The 21,216-nt window shown below is 34.0% G+C and overlaps 3 protein-coding genes and 1 pseudogene across 5 annotated transcripts; 2 read left to right on the top strand and 2 right to left on the bottom strand.

The window, feature by feature from the left end:
* The first annotated feature begins 502 nt into the window (after positions 1-502).
* Positions 503-3,984, top strand: LOC112416100 (disease resistance protein RUN1). 2 transcript variants are annotated; one of them, XR_005643702.1, is made up of 4 exons: positions 503-680; positions 786-1,887; positions 2,160-2,445; positions 2,549-3,984. XR_005643702.1 is itself a non-coding variant. In XM_024773339.2 (3 exons), exons 1-3 carry the CDS (start codon positions 610-612, stop codon positions 2,226-2,228), a joined length of 1,242 nt encoding a protein of 413 aa, XP_024629107.1. In that variant the 5' UTR covers positions 503-609; the 3' UTR covers positions 2,229-3,984. The 2 variants fall into 2 exon arrangements, 1 of the variants encoding a protein (XP_024629107.1); XM_024773339.2 differs by having other exon boundaries at positions 2,160-3,984.
* On the top strand, positions 2,535-3,984 carry LOC11419918 (disease resistance-like protein DSC1; annotated as a pseudogene).
* A 7,076-nt stretch (positions 3,985-11,060) lies between these two features.
* LOC112417486 (uncharacterized protein DDB_G0285291) lies at positions 11,061-14,003 on the bottom strand. The gene is made up of 3 exons (XM_024773343.2): positions 13,558-14,003; positions 12,801-12,998; positions 11,061-11,870 (listed from the first exon to the last, which is right to left on the bottom strand). The coding sequence occupies exons 2-3, from the start codon at positions 12,900-12,902 to the stop codon at positions 11,448-11,450; spliced, it is 525 nt and encodes a 174-aa protein (XP_024629111.1). The 5' UTR covers positions 12,903-12,998; positions 13,558-14,003; the 3' UTR covers positions 11,061-11,447.
* Positions 14,004-14,384: 381 nt separating this feature from the next.
* LOC11419917 (metallophosphoesterase 1) lies at positions 14,385-20,179 on the bottom strand. Of its 2 annotated transcripts, XM_024773342.2 has the most exons (5): positions 19,839-20,179; positions 16,855-17,453; positions 16,010-16,096; positions 15,616-15,701; positions 14,385-15,041 (listed from the first exon to the last, which is right to left on the bottom strand). In XM_024773342.2, exons 1-5 carry the CDS (start codon positions 20,061-20,063, stop codon positions 14,926-14,928), a joined length of 1,113 nt encoding a protein of 370 aa, XP_024629110.1. In that variant the 5' UTR covers positions 20,064-20,179; the 3' UTR covers positions 14,385-14,925. The 2 variants fall into 2 exon arrangements, with proteins under 2 accessions (XP_024629110.1, XP_024629109.1); XM_024773341.2 differs by lacking the exon at positions 15,616-15,701 and having other exon boundaries at positions 19,839-20,177.
* Positions 20,180-21,216: the final 1,037 nt, after the last annotated feature.

Raw genomic sequence — 21,216 nt, 5'->3', positions numbered from 1 at the left:
GTTGAATTTTAGTGTCTAAAGACTAAAATTGATGTTCAAATAACTCTCTTTTTTGAAACACTAATAATACAGATACAGACACAACACAATTAAAAGAAGAGATTTTAGACTTTTCTAAGAGTTGACAAACAAACTTGTTACTCTTTCATCTGAGAGTTGACTCAAACTCCTGTCATCCTAATCAATGTCTTCTTCTTCATCCTCCAATCCTCAGTGGATACATGATGTTTTCCTCAACTTCAGAGGGGAAGATACTCGTACCAGCCTCGTTTCTCATATGGATGCTGCCCTCACAAATGCTGGAATCAACACTTACATTGACCAACAACTTCACAAAGGAACCGAGCTGGGACCAGAACTATTACGGGCAATAGAAGGGTCTCATATATCTATCCTCGTTTTCTCCAAAAGATATACAGAATCTAGTTGGTGTCTTAATGAGCTGAAAAAGGTCATGGAATGCCACAGAACTCATGGCCAGGTTGTTGTCCCTATATTTTACGACGTTGATCCATCAGTTGTGCGCCAACAGAAGGGTGCTTTCGGAGAAATTTTGAAAGCAATGCAAACAAAATATACTCCGACTCAGGAGAGAAAAGGGTGGAGTATATGTTGTCGAGGTGGACGAGTGCACTCACTCAAGCTGCTAATTTGTCTGGTTGGGATGTCACCAATTGCAGGTAAATCAACTTTTTTATTTTCCAGAATATGTGAATGTGTTTTAACCTTGTGGTCTTTCAAACTTTATGCTCACTCTACATGTTCTATAATTATTACCATCCAAGGAGTGAAGCTGAACTAGTGCAGCAAATTGTTGAGGATCTTTTGGCAAAACTAGACAACGCATCCTTGTCTATTATCGAATTTCCAGTTGGATTGGAATCTCGCATGCACAAAGTTATTGAATTTATTGCAACTCAGCCAAGCAAAGTTTGTATGATAGGGATATGGGGAATGGGCAGGTCGGGTAAAACAACCACAGCCAAAGCCATCTATAATCAAATTCATCGCAAATTTTTGAATAGAAGTTTCATTGAAAACGTTAGAGAAGTATGTGAAAAGGAAAATAGAGGGACTATTCATTTACAACAACAACTTCTTTCAGATATCCTGAACACAAAGAATAAGATACATAGCCCTGCATTGGGGACAACTAAGATTGAGAAAAGATTTCAAGGGAAAAAGTTACTAGTTGTTCTTGATGATGTGACCACAGTGGAACAGTTAAAAGCGTTATGTGGAAATCCTAGATTATTTGGTCCGGGAAGTGTCTTTATTGTTACAACTAGAGATGCTCGCCTGCTCAATTTAGTTAAGGTTGACTATGTCTGTACAATGAAGGAAATGGAAGAAAAAGACCCCCTTGAGCTTTTCAGTTGGCATGCTTTTCGACAACCTAGTCCGATAAAAAACTTCAGTGAACTCTCAAGGACCGTAGTTGCCTATTGTGGAGGATTACCACTGGCTCTTGAAGTCATCGGTTCTTACTTATACGGGAGGACAAAACAAGAATGGGAAAGTGTACTCTTGAAATTAGAGAGAATTCCCAATGATCAAGTGCAAGAGAAACTGAGAATAAGCTATGACGGTTTAAAGGATGATATGGCAAAGGATATATTTCTTGATATATGTTGTTTCTTTATCGGCAAGGATAGAGCCTATGTTACTGAGATACTAAATGGTTGTGGACTTTATGCTGACATTGGAATAACGGTCCTCGTAGAGCGGAGCCTTGTGAAAATTGAAAAGAATAACAAGCTTGGAATGCATGATTTGCTTAGAGACATGGGAAGAGAAATTGTTCGCCAAAGTTCAGCAAAAAATCCAGGGAAGCGCAGTCGATTATGGTTTCACGAGGATGTACATGATGTTTTGACAAAAAATACGGTAAGACTTCCTCTGTATAGAATTTGAAACTCTTGATAATCCTCCCTAATCTTATCAAGATCATAAGACTTTCTATTTGTTTCTAAACTCTTTCGCTTTGTAACTACTGGCTGAAAACTTGTGGAGTACATTATATGAGTTTGTTTACATTGTTGCGTTGATTGTAGGTCTGCTTTGCTTACACTGCTGCAACTTTGTTCATCACTTTACAGCAAACAAACAAAAAATATTTCCTCTTTCTCTTTTCAATATATTTTTGTTCTTGAATGCAGGGAACAATAAATGTTGAGGGGTTGTTTTTTAAGTTTGCCAAGAACCGGCAGAGTTCGCTTCTGTACTGATTCTTTCATGGAAATGAAACAACTGAAACAACTGAAACTTTTACAACTTGATTGTGTTGACCTCGCTGGAGATTATGGGTGTATTTCCAAACAACTGAGATGGGTCAGTGTGCAAGGATTTACCTTAAACTGTATACCAGATGACTTTTATCAGGAAAACCTTGTTGCTTTAGACTTAAAACACAGCAAAATTAAACAAGTTTGGAATGAAACCATGGTACAATACCCTCGTTTTCTTTTGAAACAAGTAGTAATTGTTGCCACCACTTGACTTTCCATTTTTTCTCTATTTTTTATTTTAAACGTTTATCTTCTTGCAGTTTCTGGAGAAGCTAAAAATTCTTAATCTCAGTCATTCTAGGTACTTGAAACACACCCCTGACTTTTCAAAATTACCAAATCTAGAAAAGCTTATTATGAAAGATTGTCCAAGTTTGTCCGAGGTGCATCAGTCCATTGGAGATCTCAAGAATGTTCTACTAATAAATTTGAAGGACTGTACAAGTCTTAGCAATCTCCCAAGGAATATCTATCAGTTGAAATCATTGAAAACTCTCATCCTTTCTGGTTGTTCAAAGATTGCCTAGTTGGAAGAAGACATAATGCAGATGAAATCCTTGACAACACTGATCGCAAATGATACAGCTGTAAAAGAAGTGCCCTGTTTATTAGTAAGATCAAAAAGCATTGGATACTTATCCCTATGTAGATATGAAGGGTTATCCTGTGATGTTTTTCCTTCTCTTATTTGGTCTTGGATGTCACCAACCTTGAATTCCCTACCCCGCACTTCCCCGTTTGGAAACATTTCATTGTCTCTATCTTCCACCGATATACATAATAATAACTTGGGCTTTCTATCACCAATGATTCGTAGCCTTTCAAAACTTAGAACTGTTTGGGTACAATGTCGGTCAAAAGTTCAACTAACTCAAGAACTACTAAGAATTCTTAATCAATGTGATGTAAATTTTGACGAATCAGAAACATCACATTCATCAGAAATCTCAAATCTTTCCTTGAGATCACTTTTGATTGGAATGGGAAGTTGTCACATAATCATTGATACTCGTGGCAAGAGCATATCCCAGGTTCTTTCTCTATCCTCTTGGCTTTCCTAGCTAACCTTTATCTATATATAAGCGCCTCATAATGTAACATTGACACATCATTGGTTCTCTTCGCTTCTCAATAGTTGTCTTTTCAACATTATAGATTAAGTGTCAGCTTATATAGCATTATTTTAGTGTTATAGTATATAACTACTATTGCACAAGAACTAGGTTGCTAGACTATTCTGTACAACTCGTGAATATTGAAACTGTCAATATATGTTGTTCCTCAAGTCTCACAGGGACTAACAACCAATGGTTCGAGTGATTTTTTCATTCCGGGTGGCAATTATCCTTCTTGGTTAGCCTATACTGGTGAAGGACCTTCGGCACTATTTCAAGTTCCTAGGGATATCGATCGTCACATGAAGGGAATAATCTTATGTGTTGTTTATTCATCAACATCTGAAAACATGGGACCTGAATGTCTTACTGGTGTCTTGATCATTAATTACACAAAGTGCACCATCCAGATATACAAGCGAGACGCAGTAATGTCCTTTAATGATGAAGATTGGAAGAATGTAACATCAAATCTAGGACCTGGTGATGATGTAGAGATTTTTGTATCTTTTGGGAATAGATTGATTGTTAAAAAGACTCTTGTTTTATGTACATAAAGAAAAGGAGAGTTCATGTGCTTACTAATATTTTCTATTGATTTGGTTATAAAGCCATAATGAAATATCTACTTGAACACATTAATTTCTCGTCCACTTTGTTTTCTTTTACATGTCATTGGTTGCATTCATTTTTTTTCCCAACTGATTTTTTTTTTGAGGGAGGTGTCATGACTAGACGTGGTAAATATTGCAAATCTTCATTATCAGGTTAGAAAAACTCAGCACACCATTATGCAATGCCAAACATATACAATAGTTAGAATTCTAAATTTGATTCATTCTAGAGTTAGAGTTATGCTTATGTGACATCTTTAGAAATTTTTCTCACACTATTAACAACTTGACATCTCTCTTAATAATATAATAGGATGTAATCGATTCGATGTATGCGGAAAAAAAATGGATTCACAATTTATATAAATTAAATTTGTAAAAAATATACCACATGCATTTTTAAAATAAAAAAATCTTAAATATGCAGCACTTTTTACTTAACTTGAATTTTAAGTATCACCAAGAGAAAATGTCTTGTCAATATGCTGAAATGTTTGAGAAAGACTCACTTCAAAGATACTATGTTTCGAGTAATAGATTTATGGCAGCTATCACTAAATTCAACATCATAAATGTTTTGTTAATATGTGATAGAATTGGTCATTTGAGATCACAAATGGTCAATAGGAGCAAACACCTGCGAATATCTTTGCAAATATATTTTTCCAAAGTTGAATGAAATCAGAGAATGTGTATCTCGATTTATTATTGACATATTGTCAAATGTGTAAGAATGTAGTTTGGTTGTTAGAATTTGGATTTCGTTTTAATAATGCTTAATGTCTTCTGAAAGTTCAATATGTGCTAGCTTTTGTAATGGCAGCAGAAGCAATAAGCTCAAAAACAGAAAACAGAAAATTAGAGAAGAAAAGAAATGGAAGAGAAAGGGACAATAACAATGTTTACTATGCTGCAAATTTAATACAAACCATCCATACATCCTTCTTACATACTTATAGCCAAATACTTAGTAATGACTCAGCCTATGCTTAGCTGATGTCATATGACATAAACCTGCTTAACTTGTGCAGATAACCTTATTACTTGTGCAGCATAGTTTTACTAACAAAATAAGTTAAAATGATTACACACATAAGCAATAAAGTAACATAAACAATAAAGTATTCAGAAAAGTTTTATAGGTCAATTAGTCAACACTCCTCCTTAAAACTTTTCTGGAATACTCCCAGCTTGCTTCTTAGCTCCATGAACTTGGCACTAGCAAGTGCCTTTTTTAAAATGTCTGCCAATTGTTCTTCAGAACTGCAGTGCTGCAATTTTACATCTCCATTCTGTTCAGCTTCTCTTATAGCATGAAATTTGACATTGATATGCTTTGCTCTTCCATGTTGAATTGGATTTTTGGCAGTTGCTATAGCTGATTTGTTGTCACACCATAGCACAATTGGTTCCTCTTGTATATGATTCAGATCACTCAATACCATTTTGATCCAAATAGCTTGATTTGATGCAGCTGTAGCTAGAGCTGTCAAAACGGGCGGGCCGGGCCAAAAAGCCCGGTTGACAAAACGGGCTAAACGGGCCGGCCCGTATTAAAAATTATATATTTTTTTATTTTAAAAAAGTACTATAAAACATTGCTATAATTTTTTTATAAATAATATTTTTAATATGTTTAAATAATGTCTAGCACAAAAGTAAATTGTAAACATTTTCGTATAAACGTCGTAAACTAAAACGGCGAGGAAAATGATTTTAAATAAATTAGATATGTTATGGTTATAGATATTTATATATTCGATCTTTAAAACTATAAATAACGAAATGAATAAATATAATTTTATATTACATTTATATTTGTGTTAATTCATTGAATTTTCACTTTTGTTTTTTACTTTGATAATCAACTAAGTAAATAATTATTTGAAAAATATATATAATTTATAGAATTTTTTTTGTTATGCGGGCTAACGGACTACCCGCGGCCCATTCGGGCTAGCCCTAACGGGTACCGGGCTTTTAAGGGACGGGCTAAAAAGCCCTATTAAAATTCGGGCTCAATATTTTAGGCCCAAGCCCTATATTTATTCGGGCTAAATGGACCGGCCCGTTTTGACAGCTCTAGCTGCAGCAGCAATATACTCAGCTTCAGCTGAGGATTGAGCAACCACGTCTTGTTTTTTGGAATTCCATGAAAATACACCACTACCAAGTGAAAAAACATAACCACTTGTGCTTTTAGAATCATCAACCGATCCAGCCCAATTTCAATCTTACCATCACCTTTGTTGTACCAAATACCAAAATCAGTAGTACCTCTTATGTACCTCAACACTCTTTTGCCCACACCTAAGTGTGTTACACTTGGTGAATGCATGAACCTTGAAAGCAAACTAGTAGAGAACATCAAATCTAGTCTAGTTGCAGTCAAGTAAAGAAGACAACCAATCAAACTCCTATATTGAGTAACATCTGCCTTAGCATCTCCATCAGATTTCGAGAGTTTTTCATTTACAGCAAGAGGTGTTGAAACAGACTTACAACTCTCCAATTTGAATTTTTTCAGAACATCATTAGCATATTTCTTTTGTGAAAGAAATATTCCATCATCAAGTTGATGCAATTCCATTCCCAAAAAATACTTCATCAATCCCAGCACCGTCATTTCAAGGACCTGCAACATGCTCTTCTTAAACTTGTTATTCTCATCAATGTCATTACCGGTAATCAACAAGTCATCAACATAAAGAGAAACTATAATCCTCTTCCCATTGCCACAATCTTTAACATAAAGTGTAGGCTCATTTTGACTCCTCCTGAAATCATTTTGCAGAAAATGTGAGTCAATTCTGATGTACCAGGCTCTAGGCGCCTGTTTCAGCCCATACAAGGCTTTATGAAGCCTATAAACATTGTCTTCATGACCTGCAACAATAAAACCGGCAGGTTGTTCAACATAAATTTCCTCCTCCAGGATTCCATTTAAGAATGCCGATTTGACATCCAAATGAAAGATCTTCCATCCACATTGTGCTGATAGAGCAACAATCAACCGAATTGTTTCATGCCTAGCAACCGATGCAAATGTATCACCATAATCAATTCCAGCCATTTGAGAATATCCTTTCACAACAAGCCTTGCTTTGTGTTTGTGAATGGAGCCATCAGGATTTAACTTGGTTTTGTAAACCCATTTAACTCCTATCACATTTTTATCTTTAGGTCTTTGAGTGAGTTCTCATGTACCATTTTTATTAATGGCCAGCAGCTCCTCCTTCATTGCATCTTTCCATTATGTTATTAATGAAGCTTCTTCAAAACTAGAAGGTTAATTCACAACAAAATTGCAATTTTCATAAACTTCAGCCAGAGATTTGCTCTTTAGAATTGGGGAATCAGATTCAGCTATCTGATTTTCATCTTCATTTGTTGTGTCCTCTTGTTTGTCATGAGCACTTTCAGCAGATTCTGTACTTCTTTGAACCTCATCATTTTTCCAATCCCAATATGCATTTTCATCAACATCAATGTCTCTGTTGATCACAATTTGTTTTGTCTTCAAGTTGTACACTCTATAACCTTTGGAGCTTGCTGCATAACCCAAAAAAATCCCCATTTCAGCTTTGTCATCCAATTTGGATCTTTTTGCTGCTACAACATGAACATAACATATTGATCCAAAGATCTTCAAATGTTTGGCTGAAGGCTTCACACCTATCCATGCCTCAATTGGTGTTTTCTCTTGAACAGCTCTTGTTGGTAGCCTATTCAAGAGATACACTGCTGTATAAACAGCTTCAGCCCAAAAGCTTTTTGGTAATTGCTTTTCAGCAATCAAACATCTTGCCATCTCCATAACTTTTCTGTGTTTCCTCTCAGAAACTCCATTTTACTGAAGTGTGTAGCTCACTGTCAGCTGATGTACAATGTCCATATCTTCACAAAACAAATTAAATTCATTGGAAGTATACTCCTTTCCGTTGTCAGATCTCAAAGCTTTGATTTTGCAGCCACTTTGAGATTCCACCATAGCTCTAAACTTTTTGAAGACATTAAAAGTTTGAGCTTTACTTGTCAGAAAATACACTCATGTCATCCTAGTCAGATCATCAATAAACAATAGAAAGTACTTGTTGTGGCTAAGAGAGGGCATACTCATAGGACCACACAAGTCGGTATGAACAAGCTCCAATTTTTCCTTTGCTCGTGTAACATTTGTTGACTGAAAAGACTTTCTATGCATTTTTCCAAGTTGACAAGCATCACATAAGTCATTAATAAAATTAATTTCTGGCATGTCTCTCACCGTATCATGAGATTGCAGAAATTTTAATGCATTAAAATTAAAATGACCATATCTTTTGTGCCATAGTGCATAATCATCATATTTGGAAACAAGTGCTGTTTGATTCACTTGATTCAAACTTAATGGAAAACTATTTCCACACATTTCAACCTTCACAACTTCAGAATCAGTTAAATCCATTATGACACAAACATTGTTTTTAAAGGAAATTGAATATCCTTTCTTCAATAACTGAGCAACACTTAGCAAATTTTGACTCAAATCTGGAATCAACAAAACATCATGGATATATTTTGGACCTTTGCTAGTGTGAACAGAAACAATACCTTTTCCTTTAGCCTGCACAATTTTTCCATTTCCAAGCTTCACGAGCATGATAGTTTATTAAATCCTTTGAGGCATACAACTTCAAGCCAAACAGAAGATAATATGCTTCTTTAATGCACTGAAGCATGAAGATCGTGGTTTATATATACATATCCCAAAACCAAGGACCTGTTACACTTCAGGCTTGAAGATAAAAACAGTATATTTTCTCCTACGAGTATTCAAGTGCAGCATACCAACCGACGACAAAAATGTAACTGAATTATTTCATACAAATGAAAAAGTATTTAATACTTCATCACACTATTTTATTTTAACAATAATGTTACTTAAAATATAAGTAAAGCTTCATTTTTAGATAACATATCTAGGAATGCATGCAAGATCATGAAGATAATGTCACATGATTTAAAGGTAAGAACGGTTAAGTTCACATTCTACAGATAAGCAAGTAATTGTTATATGAATTGTCAAGTATCAATACTAGAGTTGTTATATGAATGCAAAATCAAATAAGGTTGATTACCTTGGCCTCAGAGCTTGTAAAATGTAAGAAGCATTCAGTGGGAGAGTGTGAAGCAAATTATACAATCCAGCAGCCCCAACGCGCTCCCTAATATGAAAAGAAAAACACCACATTAATATATGAAATAGAAAGTTGAAAAGCATGAATAGTGCAAGAATGAGTACTGGATATTAGCTATAAACTAAACAAATAAAACTACGAATATAACAATAACATAACCAACTGACTGTATGCATAGTTTTCCTAAGGTTCTAGAATATTATGTTTGATTCGCAAACTTGACATTTACAAGAGATTTACAGTTCAGCATAAGTGTATGATTGTTATTTCATTGGGGAGAAACACGCCTCACAACACTCAGATGACGTGGAATTGTATGCTCTTCCGTTCGATTGTGTGCATGTGTGTAAAAATATGTACAAAAGAGGGTTTATTCATACGAGATTATTCAGAGAACCATGAATTAAATTTTCAAGAATTTCAAAATCATATATATGGTATTTGATTCATATGAAAGAATGTCGACTAACCTGTTTTTTGGCACCACATTTAACCGCTCTATAAAGGAGCTAGAAGATCTTTCAAAAGCACCAATGCCAGTATAGCGCTCGTACAGAAGAAGGACGGGGCCTGACCCAAATTACATTGTGCTTTCCCTTCATAAGAAGATATATTTTGCGTCTCTAGAGTGGGTGGAATGATTCATTGTTTTCACGTCTGCTTCTGTTTCCTCGCAAAGTTCTACACTTTCCCTCTCTATTACTTTTTCAACATCAAAACGCAAACTACTGTTGTCACAAAGCAAGGCCACAAAATTCAGCGAAACGAAACTGACATTACCAATCTCATCATATGCACCACAACCAAAACGATCCAATCCCGGTGACTTGCGAGAAATCCAATTGACTTTATTTGTATCAAGATCACTGCATTCTCCAATATCCCTATCACCGAGAGTTGCATGGAATGGATGATCAACAAAGGGACCTAACATTTGGTAAAGCTGATGGAGTACTGACACTCATTTGCTTCTTATTAACTTCGAACCTTTTGCAGAAACATACAATAAACAAATCAGGCTTCAAATTTTCAAACGATTTCTGGCCAGTTGGAGCATTATGAAATTAAATAAAAGCCTGAGGTTGATTCAAATTCAACAATGAAGTAAACCAGAATTATAATCCTTGGCATGATGATTTGCAGTACAAAAATATTACAAAACCTGGAATAATTTTCTAAGCATGCTAAATCCAACACATGTCACACAAACTGATTATTGCATTGCGTTTGTATAAGCTTATTTTGAGATTCTTTTTAAAATAAAAAAATAAAAGATAATAGTTTTCAGTGAGTTTTCCGAGAAAAATACATTATTTCTCAGAAATAAGCTGTCAATGACAGATCTTTTTTCTATAGTCTAATGTTACACACACTGCCCAAGTTCCTATAACCATACAAGCATGTGATAATAAACAGCAAGAAAAAAAATCCTTGATTTTTACCATTTAATAGTTGTTGAGTTATTATTGTATCTCATTTTAACACTATTTTTAAAGTGGAATTGCTGCATGTTGAAAATTGCATAGCAATACCTATTTTTCTGTGAAGTATTCTAGAGAGTAAGACGTGTCTCAGTAAAGTATTCTAGAGATTAATTAAGTACTTATTCATTCAGAAGAGCTTTTTTCTGCGTAATGCAGATTATATTGCTATAAGCTTATTAGGGGTATTCGGTAATCAGATTAAATCAAGTATTTACTGATAAAATTATGGCAAACAGAATGGACTCAATACTAGTTAGTAGGTGATACTATATACAATTTAGGACTTGTGAAATCACCAACATGAGTGAAGAACTTTGTGACACACGCATGATATGAGTGGATGGTTTTATGAAACAATTGTGTTTGCTTTTATCAAACAACGAATGTTAGATGCTATTTACTAAAGCATAAGCATGTTTAATGTTGAGAATTACACAAATAGGAGACAAAATACAAGGACCATAAAAGTAATTAAAGATCAACTTCCTAAAATGATGAATCCTAACACAAGGACCATAAAATGATGAATCCTAACACAAAAAGAGTTAAGAAATGAACAAAGCCATAACAATGGACATGACTTTGAAAAACCCTGACAGGATCTTGATAATAGCCTTGACTTCCTTTCTTGTTTCTTTCAATTCACGCACAACAGACATGATTTCAGTTTGTCCAGACATGGTATTTGTTCTGGTTCCTTGACTTGAACTTCCGCCAGGTGTGGTCATGCCAAATGCAGTAGCATCTGGTTACAATCCTGGCATCCCTAGTGACTGCAGCATCTGCATTGTATCTGCTGCTGCTGGAGCTGACGTTGCCCCATGGATCTCCGCTGCATCAATTGGGGCAATTGCTGTTGGTTCAGGGTCAAGGAGTTTTGTTGCAGTTGAGCAGATGAAGCTAGCTGTTGTTGCAGCCTCTGATATTGTTGTTGTGGCTGTTGCTGCAGCTGTAAAAGTTGTTGTTGTTGTTGCTGCTGCTGTAAAAGTTGTTGTTGTTGTTGCTGCTGAAACTGAAGTTTCCCCATGGATCTCCGCTGCATCAATTGTGGCAGTTGCTGTTGGTTAAGGGTCAAAGAGTTTTGTTGAAATTGAGCAGATGAAGCCAGTTGTTGCTGCCTCTGAAGCTGTTGAAGTGGCAACAAGGAGGCAGTGCCAGACACTGATGGCAATATGGCAGGTTGTCCATTCTGAGGCAACCCAAACAATTGGAAATTCATAAAAGCAAGGGACAATTCAATTCATTTCAGAAAATAAAATACATATTCACAACAAGAATATGTAAACTTCAACAAATCATCACATTATACCACAAAACAAACTCCATTTATATGAAAATAAATTTCTTTGCAATTTTTTGCATAAACTATATACCCTCCTACCTTGACAGCAGCTTAAATAAATTCAACTTCCACCCTCTTATTTTTAAAAGATAAATATATATATGAAATCCGTTTTAAAGTAAAAGAACCTTTTAGTGATAGTGAACGACTTAAAAAAATAAAACTCCTGAAACTTTTCCATTTTCTACAACTTGCAATTCCAATAACATCAACCACCAAAAAATTTTGAACACTTCATTATTAAGTTTAGGACTTCAGATTCACTATGGATTTTTGCCCAAAATCATTATAAAAATCCATTTTTGAAAGGAGTTGCAGCACGAGAGAGAGGTGAGAATACTTTCAAATTATTCAATGCATGAAAGTTAGTATGGGAAGAAGTATAATTGACAGATAATGTCATATAGCATAACCCAAAAAGTTCAGCAAAATGAAAGATGCGTGACAAAAATAGGAAAAGCATTCTACTCACCAAATCACTGTTATTTCTTAGAAAGAAATGGAACCTTAATAAAAACTTTGACTTCATCTGCATTTAGAATTTAAAATCTAAACCAAGGAATATGACAACTTCATTTATGAAGATTGGCAAGCATAATTGCTTCTTTGTTTCTTAAATAAGATCAAAACATACAAAACTTTTATAACTTTCTCATTCAACGTTTCAACAAACACCAATAAACAACTTATAACGACTTTTTTCACAACTTAAGAAGCATAGACATATTTTAATTGGAAAACAGCATAAGCTGCACACTAATCCAAATTAGGTCATACCTGTTGATTGTTAAGCGGAGCCTGCTGTGAGAGTTGCAGCTGCTGAGCATAAAGAGCTCCATTAGTCATCATCAGTTGAGAGGCTAGATTGGACGACCCCATGGTCCCAATGGCTTGTTGTGTTCCTTGCAGTGACTGTCCTGTAGAATTTGCCAAAGAAAATTGCGAGGATTGTACGAAACCAACTTGCTGCCCCGGCTACACCAAACACAAATCCAATCTCATAATCACATTCACAACAATAACCAAACACAAATTCAATATCATAATCATATTTACAATAATGGCCAAACACAAAATCTTGAAGCAAATTTTACAAATCAACAAGGTTTTAATAAACTGTTCGTTAACGAGAAAAGGGCCGCGAAAAAAGGTATAGGTAGCCGACAATAAACACATAATCCTGATGTTTTTTAAATGAAGATAGATGAAAATCATATTTTTAATACATATTTGATCATATATTACATAATTATATCTCCTTATCTGATTCAGAACTCAAAATCTATCTATGGTTTAAGTTATTTACGGTATTATCATTATTTAAGACTTTATTTAAGACTTGTGCAATGTTGTGATTAATTCACATCACGACAACCGCACGCAATATCTATAACAGCCGAAATCATGAAATCCTATAGCCGACCGCGACCGTTGTTTAAAACCTTGCAAATTAGAACACCAAACACAAGATCCAAAATCCTATCTCATAGACTAACAATCTTTAATGCAAACAAAAAAAATCAAATTTTTATACCGAGGTTAATTGCTGCTGAGGTTGAATTTGAAAATTTGAAACATTAGGGTTAGGGTTTAGATTGTTGATGCCAGGTGACTGTTGAGATTGTTATTGTTGGGGAATTGGTGAAGGAGATGGGTTTGAAGAAGAGGGTTTTTGAATTTGAGAGTCAATTGTGGATGGTGATGAACCGTTTTCCGCCATGGATGAAACTTGATTGAATCAAAAGAAGAAGAATGAGAAGAATCGTTACTACAAGTTTATTCTTCGCTTTTTCAATTGGATTATGAAATTTCTAGACATTAAAATTTTGATAGCATATTCTATTACAAGTATTTCTAGAATATGCTTTCAAAATTTAACCATATGTATATCATTTAGCACATCGTTTTGCCGCTAGACCGTTGCAACGGGTCTTCATTTGGCACATCGTTTTGCTGCTAAACCGTTGCAACGGATTTTTATTTGGCAAATCTTTAAAACTTCAAAACTATCCTATTGAGGTTGAACAATGTACATATCTACTTGAGATTAATTTTAAGTATGATGATAGAATGAGTCCCTAATTTAGTCATGGGAAGACAATTTCGATTCCTCAAATAATAATAGTTCAGAATATTTCTCAAAATTGGAAACCATCAAGCAAATTAAAGAGAAAACGTTGATACAAAAATTAATATATTGATTGGCCAAAAACGACTAACACATCAATAAAATCTCATCGAGTAGACATAATTGTGAATATATTTTAGAAATTAGAATAACAAAATAGTATTAGGATGTAACTATTAGATGCAGTGTAAAAAAAAGGATTCATAATTTTTTCATGAATATGTAGAGGAAGATTAAACAAAAGATTCACCATTTTACTCCCTGAAAATTATAGAGTTGGAACAAATCAATCTCTGAAACTGATGAAATTTCAAAGCAATCTATGAAGTTGAAAATCATTGATAAAATCAATCATTTGTCCATCAAATTAATTCTCGATATTGTATTGAAATATCAATTCATGTCATCCTGTTATTTCTTCAAAACCGACCCGAAAAGCTCGGATTGGTTGGATCAATGGGTCGATCAGCGCTGTTAACACTCCAACCTGAAAGAGCCCTGTGTTTTCTGCTTTTACATCATTCTCGAGCTAAACTCTCGAGTCAGAAACAAAAGTTTTCTTGGACTTCAAAATTGGTAGAGACGGTGATGATGAAAAATAATGTGTTACTAAGCATTCTCTAATCCCTGCTATCCTTTTTCCTAGTTATCCTTTTAAACAGGCCAAACAAAACATAACTATTATAGAAACATAAACTACAAGAACATGAGATTCCCTGGCAAGAGAACAATAGCTTATGCTCACATCTCTTCCCATTTTTCGGAAAGTGGCAATTACAAATCCAGGGTCATCTCTTGCATTCCATGACATTGCTGGGACAATAATCTCTCGAGTTTTGTCGAAATGGACATGGTCAGAAAACATGCACCTGTGAGCACTGAAGATAATCCTGCAGAAAATACGAGAGGCATGTCAAAGGATTTACAACTTCTCAAAGATTCAACATTTCAGCACAGCACCAGCTGACCAATACTTAGAAAGTTAAACCATGCATGGCCATTACATCAATTTAAACATTGAACATGAGATTAAAAACTGAATTAGCTTTCACGCACAAAACAAAATAATCAAAAGTAATTTCCAAAGCATTTGGAACAAACCTTCACTAAGCCAGCTTATACCTTGGACAATAATAGTCTAGACGCAACCGCGCAAGTAACTTTACATCCACAAAATGCATATAAGAAAGAACTGCCAAAATGAAACTAAAGTATCTAGACTCCAAGAAAACAGAAACAAACAAATAAATGTCTGTTATTTATTCGGGTTTTTTTGTTAGGTGGGGAAAGGGATAGTGAATCAAATAAAACATATCAATTTGAGGCAGATGGCTAGTGGCACATTGACACCGACACTCTACAAGCATGATGGTTAATCAAATCCTCTGAGGCATACAACTTCAAACCAAACAGAAGATAATATGTTTCCTTAATGTAATGAAGCCTGAAGGTGTTTATATATACCTGTCCCAAAATGAGGGACCTGTTTCACTTCAAGCTTGAAGAAAAAAAGGGTATAATTTCTCCCAAGAGCATTCAAGTGCAGCATACTGACCACGAGAAAATGTAACTAAATTATTTCATACAAATAAATATTTAATACTTCATCACACTATTTTATTTTAACAATAATGTTACTTAAATTATAAGTAAAGCTTCATTTTTAGATAACATATATAGGAATGTTAAAATTATCTGAAATTTGATATGCAAGATCATGAAGATAATGTCACATGATTTAAAGGTAAGTTTGGTTAAGTTCACATTCTAAAAATATGCAAGTAATTGTTATATGAATGTTCAAGTATCAATTGAGTATTTGTTATATTAAGGCACAATCAAATAAGCGTTTGATTACCTTGGCCTCAGAGCTTGTAAAATGTACTCAGAAGCATTCAGTGGGAGAGTGTGAAGTAAATTATAGACGCCAGTCCCAACGCGCTCCCTAATATGAAAATAAAAACACCACATTAATATATGAAATAGTGTTAAAAAGCATGAATACTGCAAGAATGAGTATTGACTATTAGTTATAAATTAAACAAATAAAACTACCAATATAACAAACAAAAAAACATAACAACTGATTATATGGATAGTTTTCCTAAGGTTCTAGAATACTGTATATGTTTGATCCGCAAACTTTGACATTTACAAGAGATTTTTTTAGTCCAACAAAAGGGTACGATTGTGATTTCATTGGGGAAAAACAGGCCTCACAAAACTCAGATGACGTGGAATTGTTATTGTACGCGCTTCTGTTTGATTGTGTGCATGTGTATAAAAATGTGTACAAAAGAGGGTTTAAAATCGAGTTTATTCAGAGAACCATTAATTAAATTTTGGCTTAATTGCACTTTTGGACCCCTATCTTTCCAAAAGTTGCGGTTATGGACCCCTAACTAATTTAAATACAAAACAGCCCCCTATGTTTTGATTCTTTGGCAGTTTTGGACCCCCAAGGCAAAAAAAAATAAAAAATTTGACACATGGCACCTCACTTAGGGTGCCACGTCAGCGTTGACCGAGTTAACAATGGACTGGGGGTTCAAAACTGCCAAAGAATCAAAACATAGGGGGCTGTTTTGTATTTAAATTAGTTAGGGGTCCATAACTGCAACTTTTGAAAAGATAGGGGTTCAAAAATGCAATTAAGCCTTAAATTTTCAAGAATTTAAAACCATATGAAAAATGTCCACTAACCTGTTTTTTGGCACCACATTTAACCGCTCTATAAAGGAGCTAGAAGATCTTTCAAAAGCACCAATGCCAGCATAGCGCTCGTTTCTTGTTTGGTCCAAAGGTAAGTGCAGAAGAAGGACGGGGCCTGACCCAGATAACACGGTGCTTTCCCTCCAGAAGAAGTTATACTTTGTGTGTCTAGAGTGGGTGGAATGATTCATTGTTTTTGTTGCCGCTTCTGTTTCCTCACGAAGTTCTACACTTTCCCTCTCTATTACTTTTTCAACATCAAAACGCAAACTACTGTTGTCACAAAGCAAGGCCACAGAATTCAGCGAAACGAAACTGACATTACCAATCTCAAATGCACCACAGCCAGAACGATCCAATCCCGGTAACTTGCGAGAAATCCAATTGACTTTATTCGCATCAAGATCACTGCATTCTCCAATATCCCTATCACCAAGAGTTGCATGGAATGGAAGATCAACAAAGGGCCCCAACATTTGGTAAAACTGATGGAGTACCGACACCCATTTGCTTCTTATTAACTTCGAACCTTTTGCAGAAACGTCTCCCAAGACAATAAGCAAATCAGGCTTCAAATTTTCAAACGATTTCTGGCCAGTTGGTGCATTATTAAATTAAAAGCCTGTGGTTGGTTCAAATTCAACAATGAAGTAAACCAGAAACTAATCCTTGGCAAGATGATTCGCAGTACAAAAATATTACAAAACCTGGAATAATTTTGTAATCATGAGATACTAATCCAACACAAGTCACATAAACTGGTCATTGCATTGTGTTTGGATTAATTTATTTTGAGATTATTTTTTAAATATAAATTTTTTATAACTTCCAGAGAGAGTTTAAAGAAAAATACATTATTTCTCTGAGCTGTGAATGACCGATCATTTCTTATTTTTCTAGTCTATTGTTATGATAACTGCCAGAGTTCACATAACCATTCACAAGTGTGGTAATAAACAGCAACAGAAAAAATATATCCTTGCTTTCTACCAATTAATATTTGCATAGTTAGTACTGTCTCTCATTTTAACACCATTTTTAATGTGGTATTGCTGCAAGTTGAATATTGCATAGCAAGATCTATTTTTCAGTTAAGTATTCTCAAGAGTAAGATGCATCTCAGTAAACAGTTTATATCAGTAATGTGTTCTAGAGATTAATCAAGTACTTATTCATTCAAAGGTAAGTATAGTGTCTAGAGTTCGGTTGGGAGGAAAGTAAATCCTGACCGATGATTGTTTGAGCCATAATTCAAACACGGATTCTCCTGAGGCTCAAACGATGATTGAAATGGCAGAAAAATATGACTCAAATGTTCCTTTAAATTTTATCTCTTCTTCCTGGAATTACTATTACTCGAAAATAGCCTTTCTAATTCTCACTCCTATCATTTATTTGATTAGCACTTATAATAAGAAAGCTTGTAAATAAGCAATATATGTTTATATATGCAATTGAATGGGCAATGGAGTAAACAACCTGTAAACACTATACAAGTTGCATTGTATAAACTAAGCGTATGTTTGAATTGACTTATTTGAACTTATCAACTAGCGAAAACACTTGTGAAACTGTTTGGATGAACTAACGAAAATAACTGATAGCATGTGCATAAATTGTTTCGAACTTATTTTCATAAGCTCTCCGTAATGGATAGCTTATTAAGGGGGGTGTATTGGATTGAGATTTTAAAAGACTGTTTTGATAGAAAAAATCTTGAAGATTTTAAAAGACTTTGTTGGATTGTATTGATTTTGTGGGATTTTAAAAGACTTTTTTTGAAAGACTTTTTACAATCAAGATTCTTTGCAAGATTTTAATGGATTCATGATATAGATTTTAAAGGATTTTAATGGATTTTAAAGATTTTAAAAGGGTCAATAAATTTAAAGATACAGTAAATCTCAAAAACAAAAGTACAGTTATAAATCAATCGAAAAAAAACATTGAATCAATGAGTGTAATATTTCTTAAAAAAAAAGACTATTAGATAATATACTACTAGCAGGTTGATTGATCTTAAAAATTTTGGACATATGATATCAAAATAAATAGACCTAAAAATAAGTTATGTTAGTTTATTAATTATAATAATTTGATTGAAAAATGCATGTTACATGTAGAAAAATGCAAGTAGAAAAATTATTATAATACCAATTAACGTAAAGTTGTGATTTTTATAATAATTTGATATATAGGTAGATGGTAAATTAACCACAAGATTATCCAGTACATTCTTTTTTTTAATGAACGTAAAAATTATGTTAAGAAAAGTGCAAGGTAGAGGCATGATGATTTCGACAATAAGTTTGTCAAACAAAATATATAATCTACCATTGTTACAGTAAAACAGAAAAGAATTTGGAAGAAACGTAAAAAAAAAAAAATGAATTTGGAAGAGTATTACAAAATCTCAAGGCTATGTGTGGGAGATAGAAAAGTCTCAAGGCTAGGTGTGAGATTGTTAGTAGGTACATTTTACACTAAACAATCTCACAAAATCCATTACTCACAACAATCCATTAAAATCCGTAGAGTTTTGAATGCCAGTAGACAATTTCTAAGTTATGCAAAATCTCAATTGAATACCACTGGATTTCATTGGACTCCTTAAAAAATCTTGAAAATCCTAATTGAATGCCACAAGAATGTTTTACATTCCTTATTGATTGAATACCACAAGACTTTTATAAAACAAAAAAGTCTTTTAAAATCCTTTGAAATCTCAATCCAATACTATACACCCTCCTAAAACAACTTACAGCCTATATTAAAACAAGTTGACTTTTTGTATAATATTATACAAACAGCTCAAATATAAGCACTTAAATAATAAGTGTTTACGCTATAAGTACTTGATTAAGTTGCCTAAAACTACAAACTATACGAAAGCTTATGAAAATAAGCAGAAAAGAGCTTATGAACAACCACAAATTATGTAATAGAAATGATGGATCCTAAGAAAGGGAAGGTACCCGAAAGAATTTGGACATGTAATGATCTCTGAAAAAGCGATTAACGTAACCAGCTTCAGAGCCTAAGAGAAGAAGGTCAGCAACCATCATGACTTTCAACTCATCTGCTTCTGCTTCTGCTTCTTCAACGTGATTATTGCAAACGGGGGTTGAGATTCTCTGTTCAAAGATAAGAAGTAAAGCGATTCCGATAACGGATAAGACTCGAAACCCAAACATCATCATCGTACTTGTTCGATCCACTGTTTCATAGGATCTGATTCTGATTCTTGTTTTTTAAGGTTCGCTCGCTTCTTTTTACTTTTCATTCACGTGGTGGATGTACAAAGATGTGAGTGTTTATATATAATATCCTAGAAATGTTAAAGAGTATCTTGGAGCGTTGATTAAAAGGATTTTTTTTTTTTTTGAACAAACGTTGATTAAAAGGATAAAAATATAAATGTTACATTGAAAAATAGTGAATATGATGAATTTATTAACTTTTTAAAAGTTAAAATATTATCCAATCTTATACAAATGGAGTGTACTATTTTGGATCTTTCTCGTGAGTTTAACTCAGACAATGTATAATATATGTAAGGTTCGTGGTTCAAACCCCGACCAACACAAAATAAATACTACTCCCTCCGTTTCATAATACTTGTCCATTTTAGAGAATAATTTTGTTTCACAATACTTGTCACTTTCAAGTTTCAATGCAACATTAATTATTGTCTTGTCAATAATACCCTTGCATATTTATTGTAGAGAGAGAAAAAAATAAAATGAAATAATAAATGATTAAGGGTATTATAAAAAACACACACATATTTTCATCAAAAATAACAAAATTTATTTGGTTTCTTGGTTACTGCAATTTCTTCAAAATGGACATGTATTTTGAAACGGAAGGAGTACTTTGGATGTTCTTAACAAATGTCCTCGTGCACGGGACACTTGTTGGCATAACTCGTACATTACTACTATTGTCTAATTATAGTTAGAACAATACTAACTAGTGTCACGGGGCATTGATTAAACAACTAAAACATATAAGGATTTATAAACAAGCTGTGTAATTATTACTTAATCATAAATCAAAACTTCTATTTATGCATTTCTTAACCCTTACTCTTGGAACACCGTTTAAACAAGACTTATTAGAAATTTACTGGCATAAGTGAAGGAGTCAAGGATTGGAACTATAGTAGGAGTGTCTCTTGTAACATTATGAATGTTAATATGCGAATTAAAAAATTTCAAGTCAACCATCTCATTGAGTGCTCGTTTATGAGGCGAGATCACGACATTGATTTTGTAGTGGTCAATTAATCCTATAGTCATTGGATTTGTAACTTATCTTTGGCTCCTCGCCTATAAATAGAGTTCTCATTCT

Source organism: Medicago truncatula, chromosome 8, assembly GCF_003473485.1.
Source record: "Medicago truncatula cultivar Jemalong A17 chromosome 8, MtrunA17r5.0-ANR, whole genome shotgun sequence".
Classification (NCBI taxonomy): domain Eukaryota; kingdom Viridiplantae; phylum Streptophyta; class Magnoliopsida; order Fabales; family Fabaceae; genus Medicago; species Medicago truncatula.
This window is presented reverse-complemented; position numbering and strand designations above follow the sequence as displayed.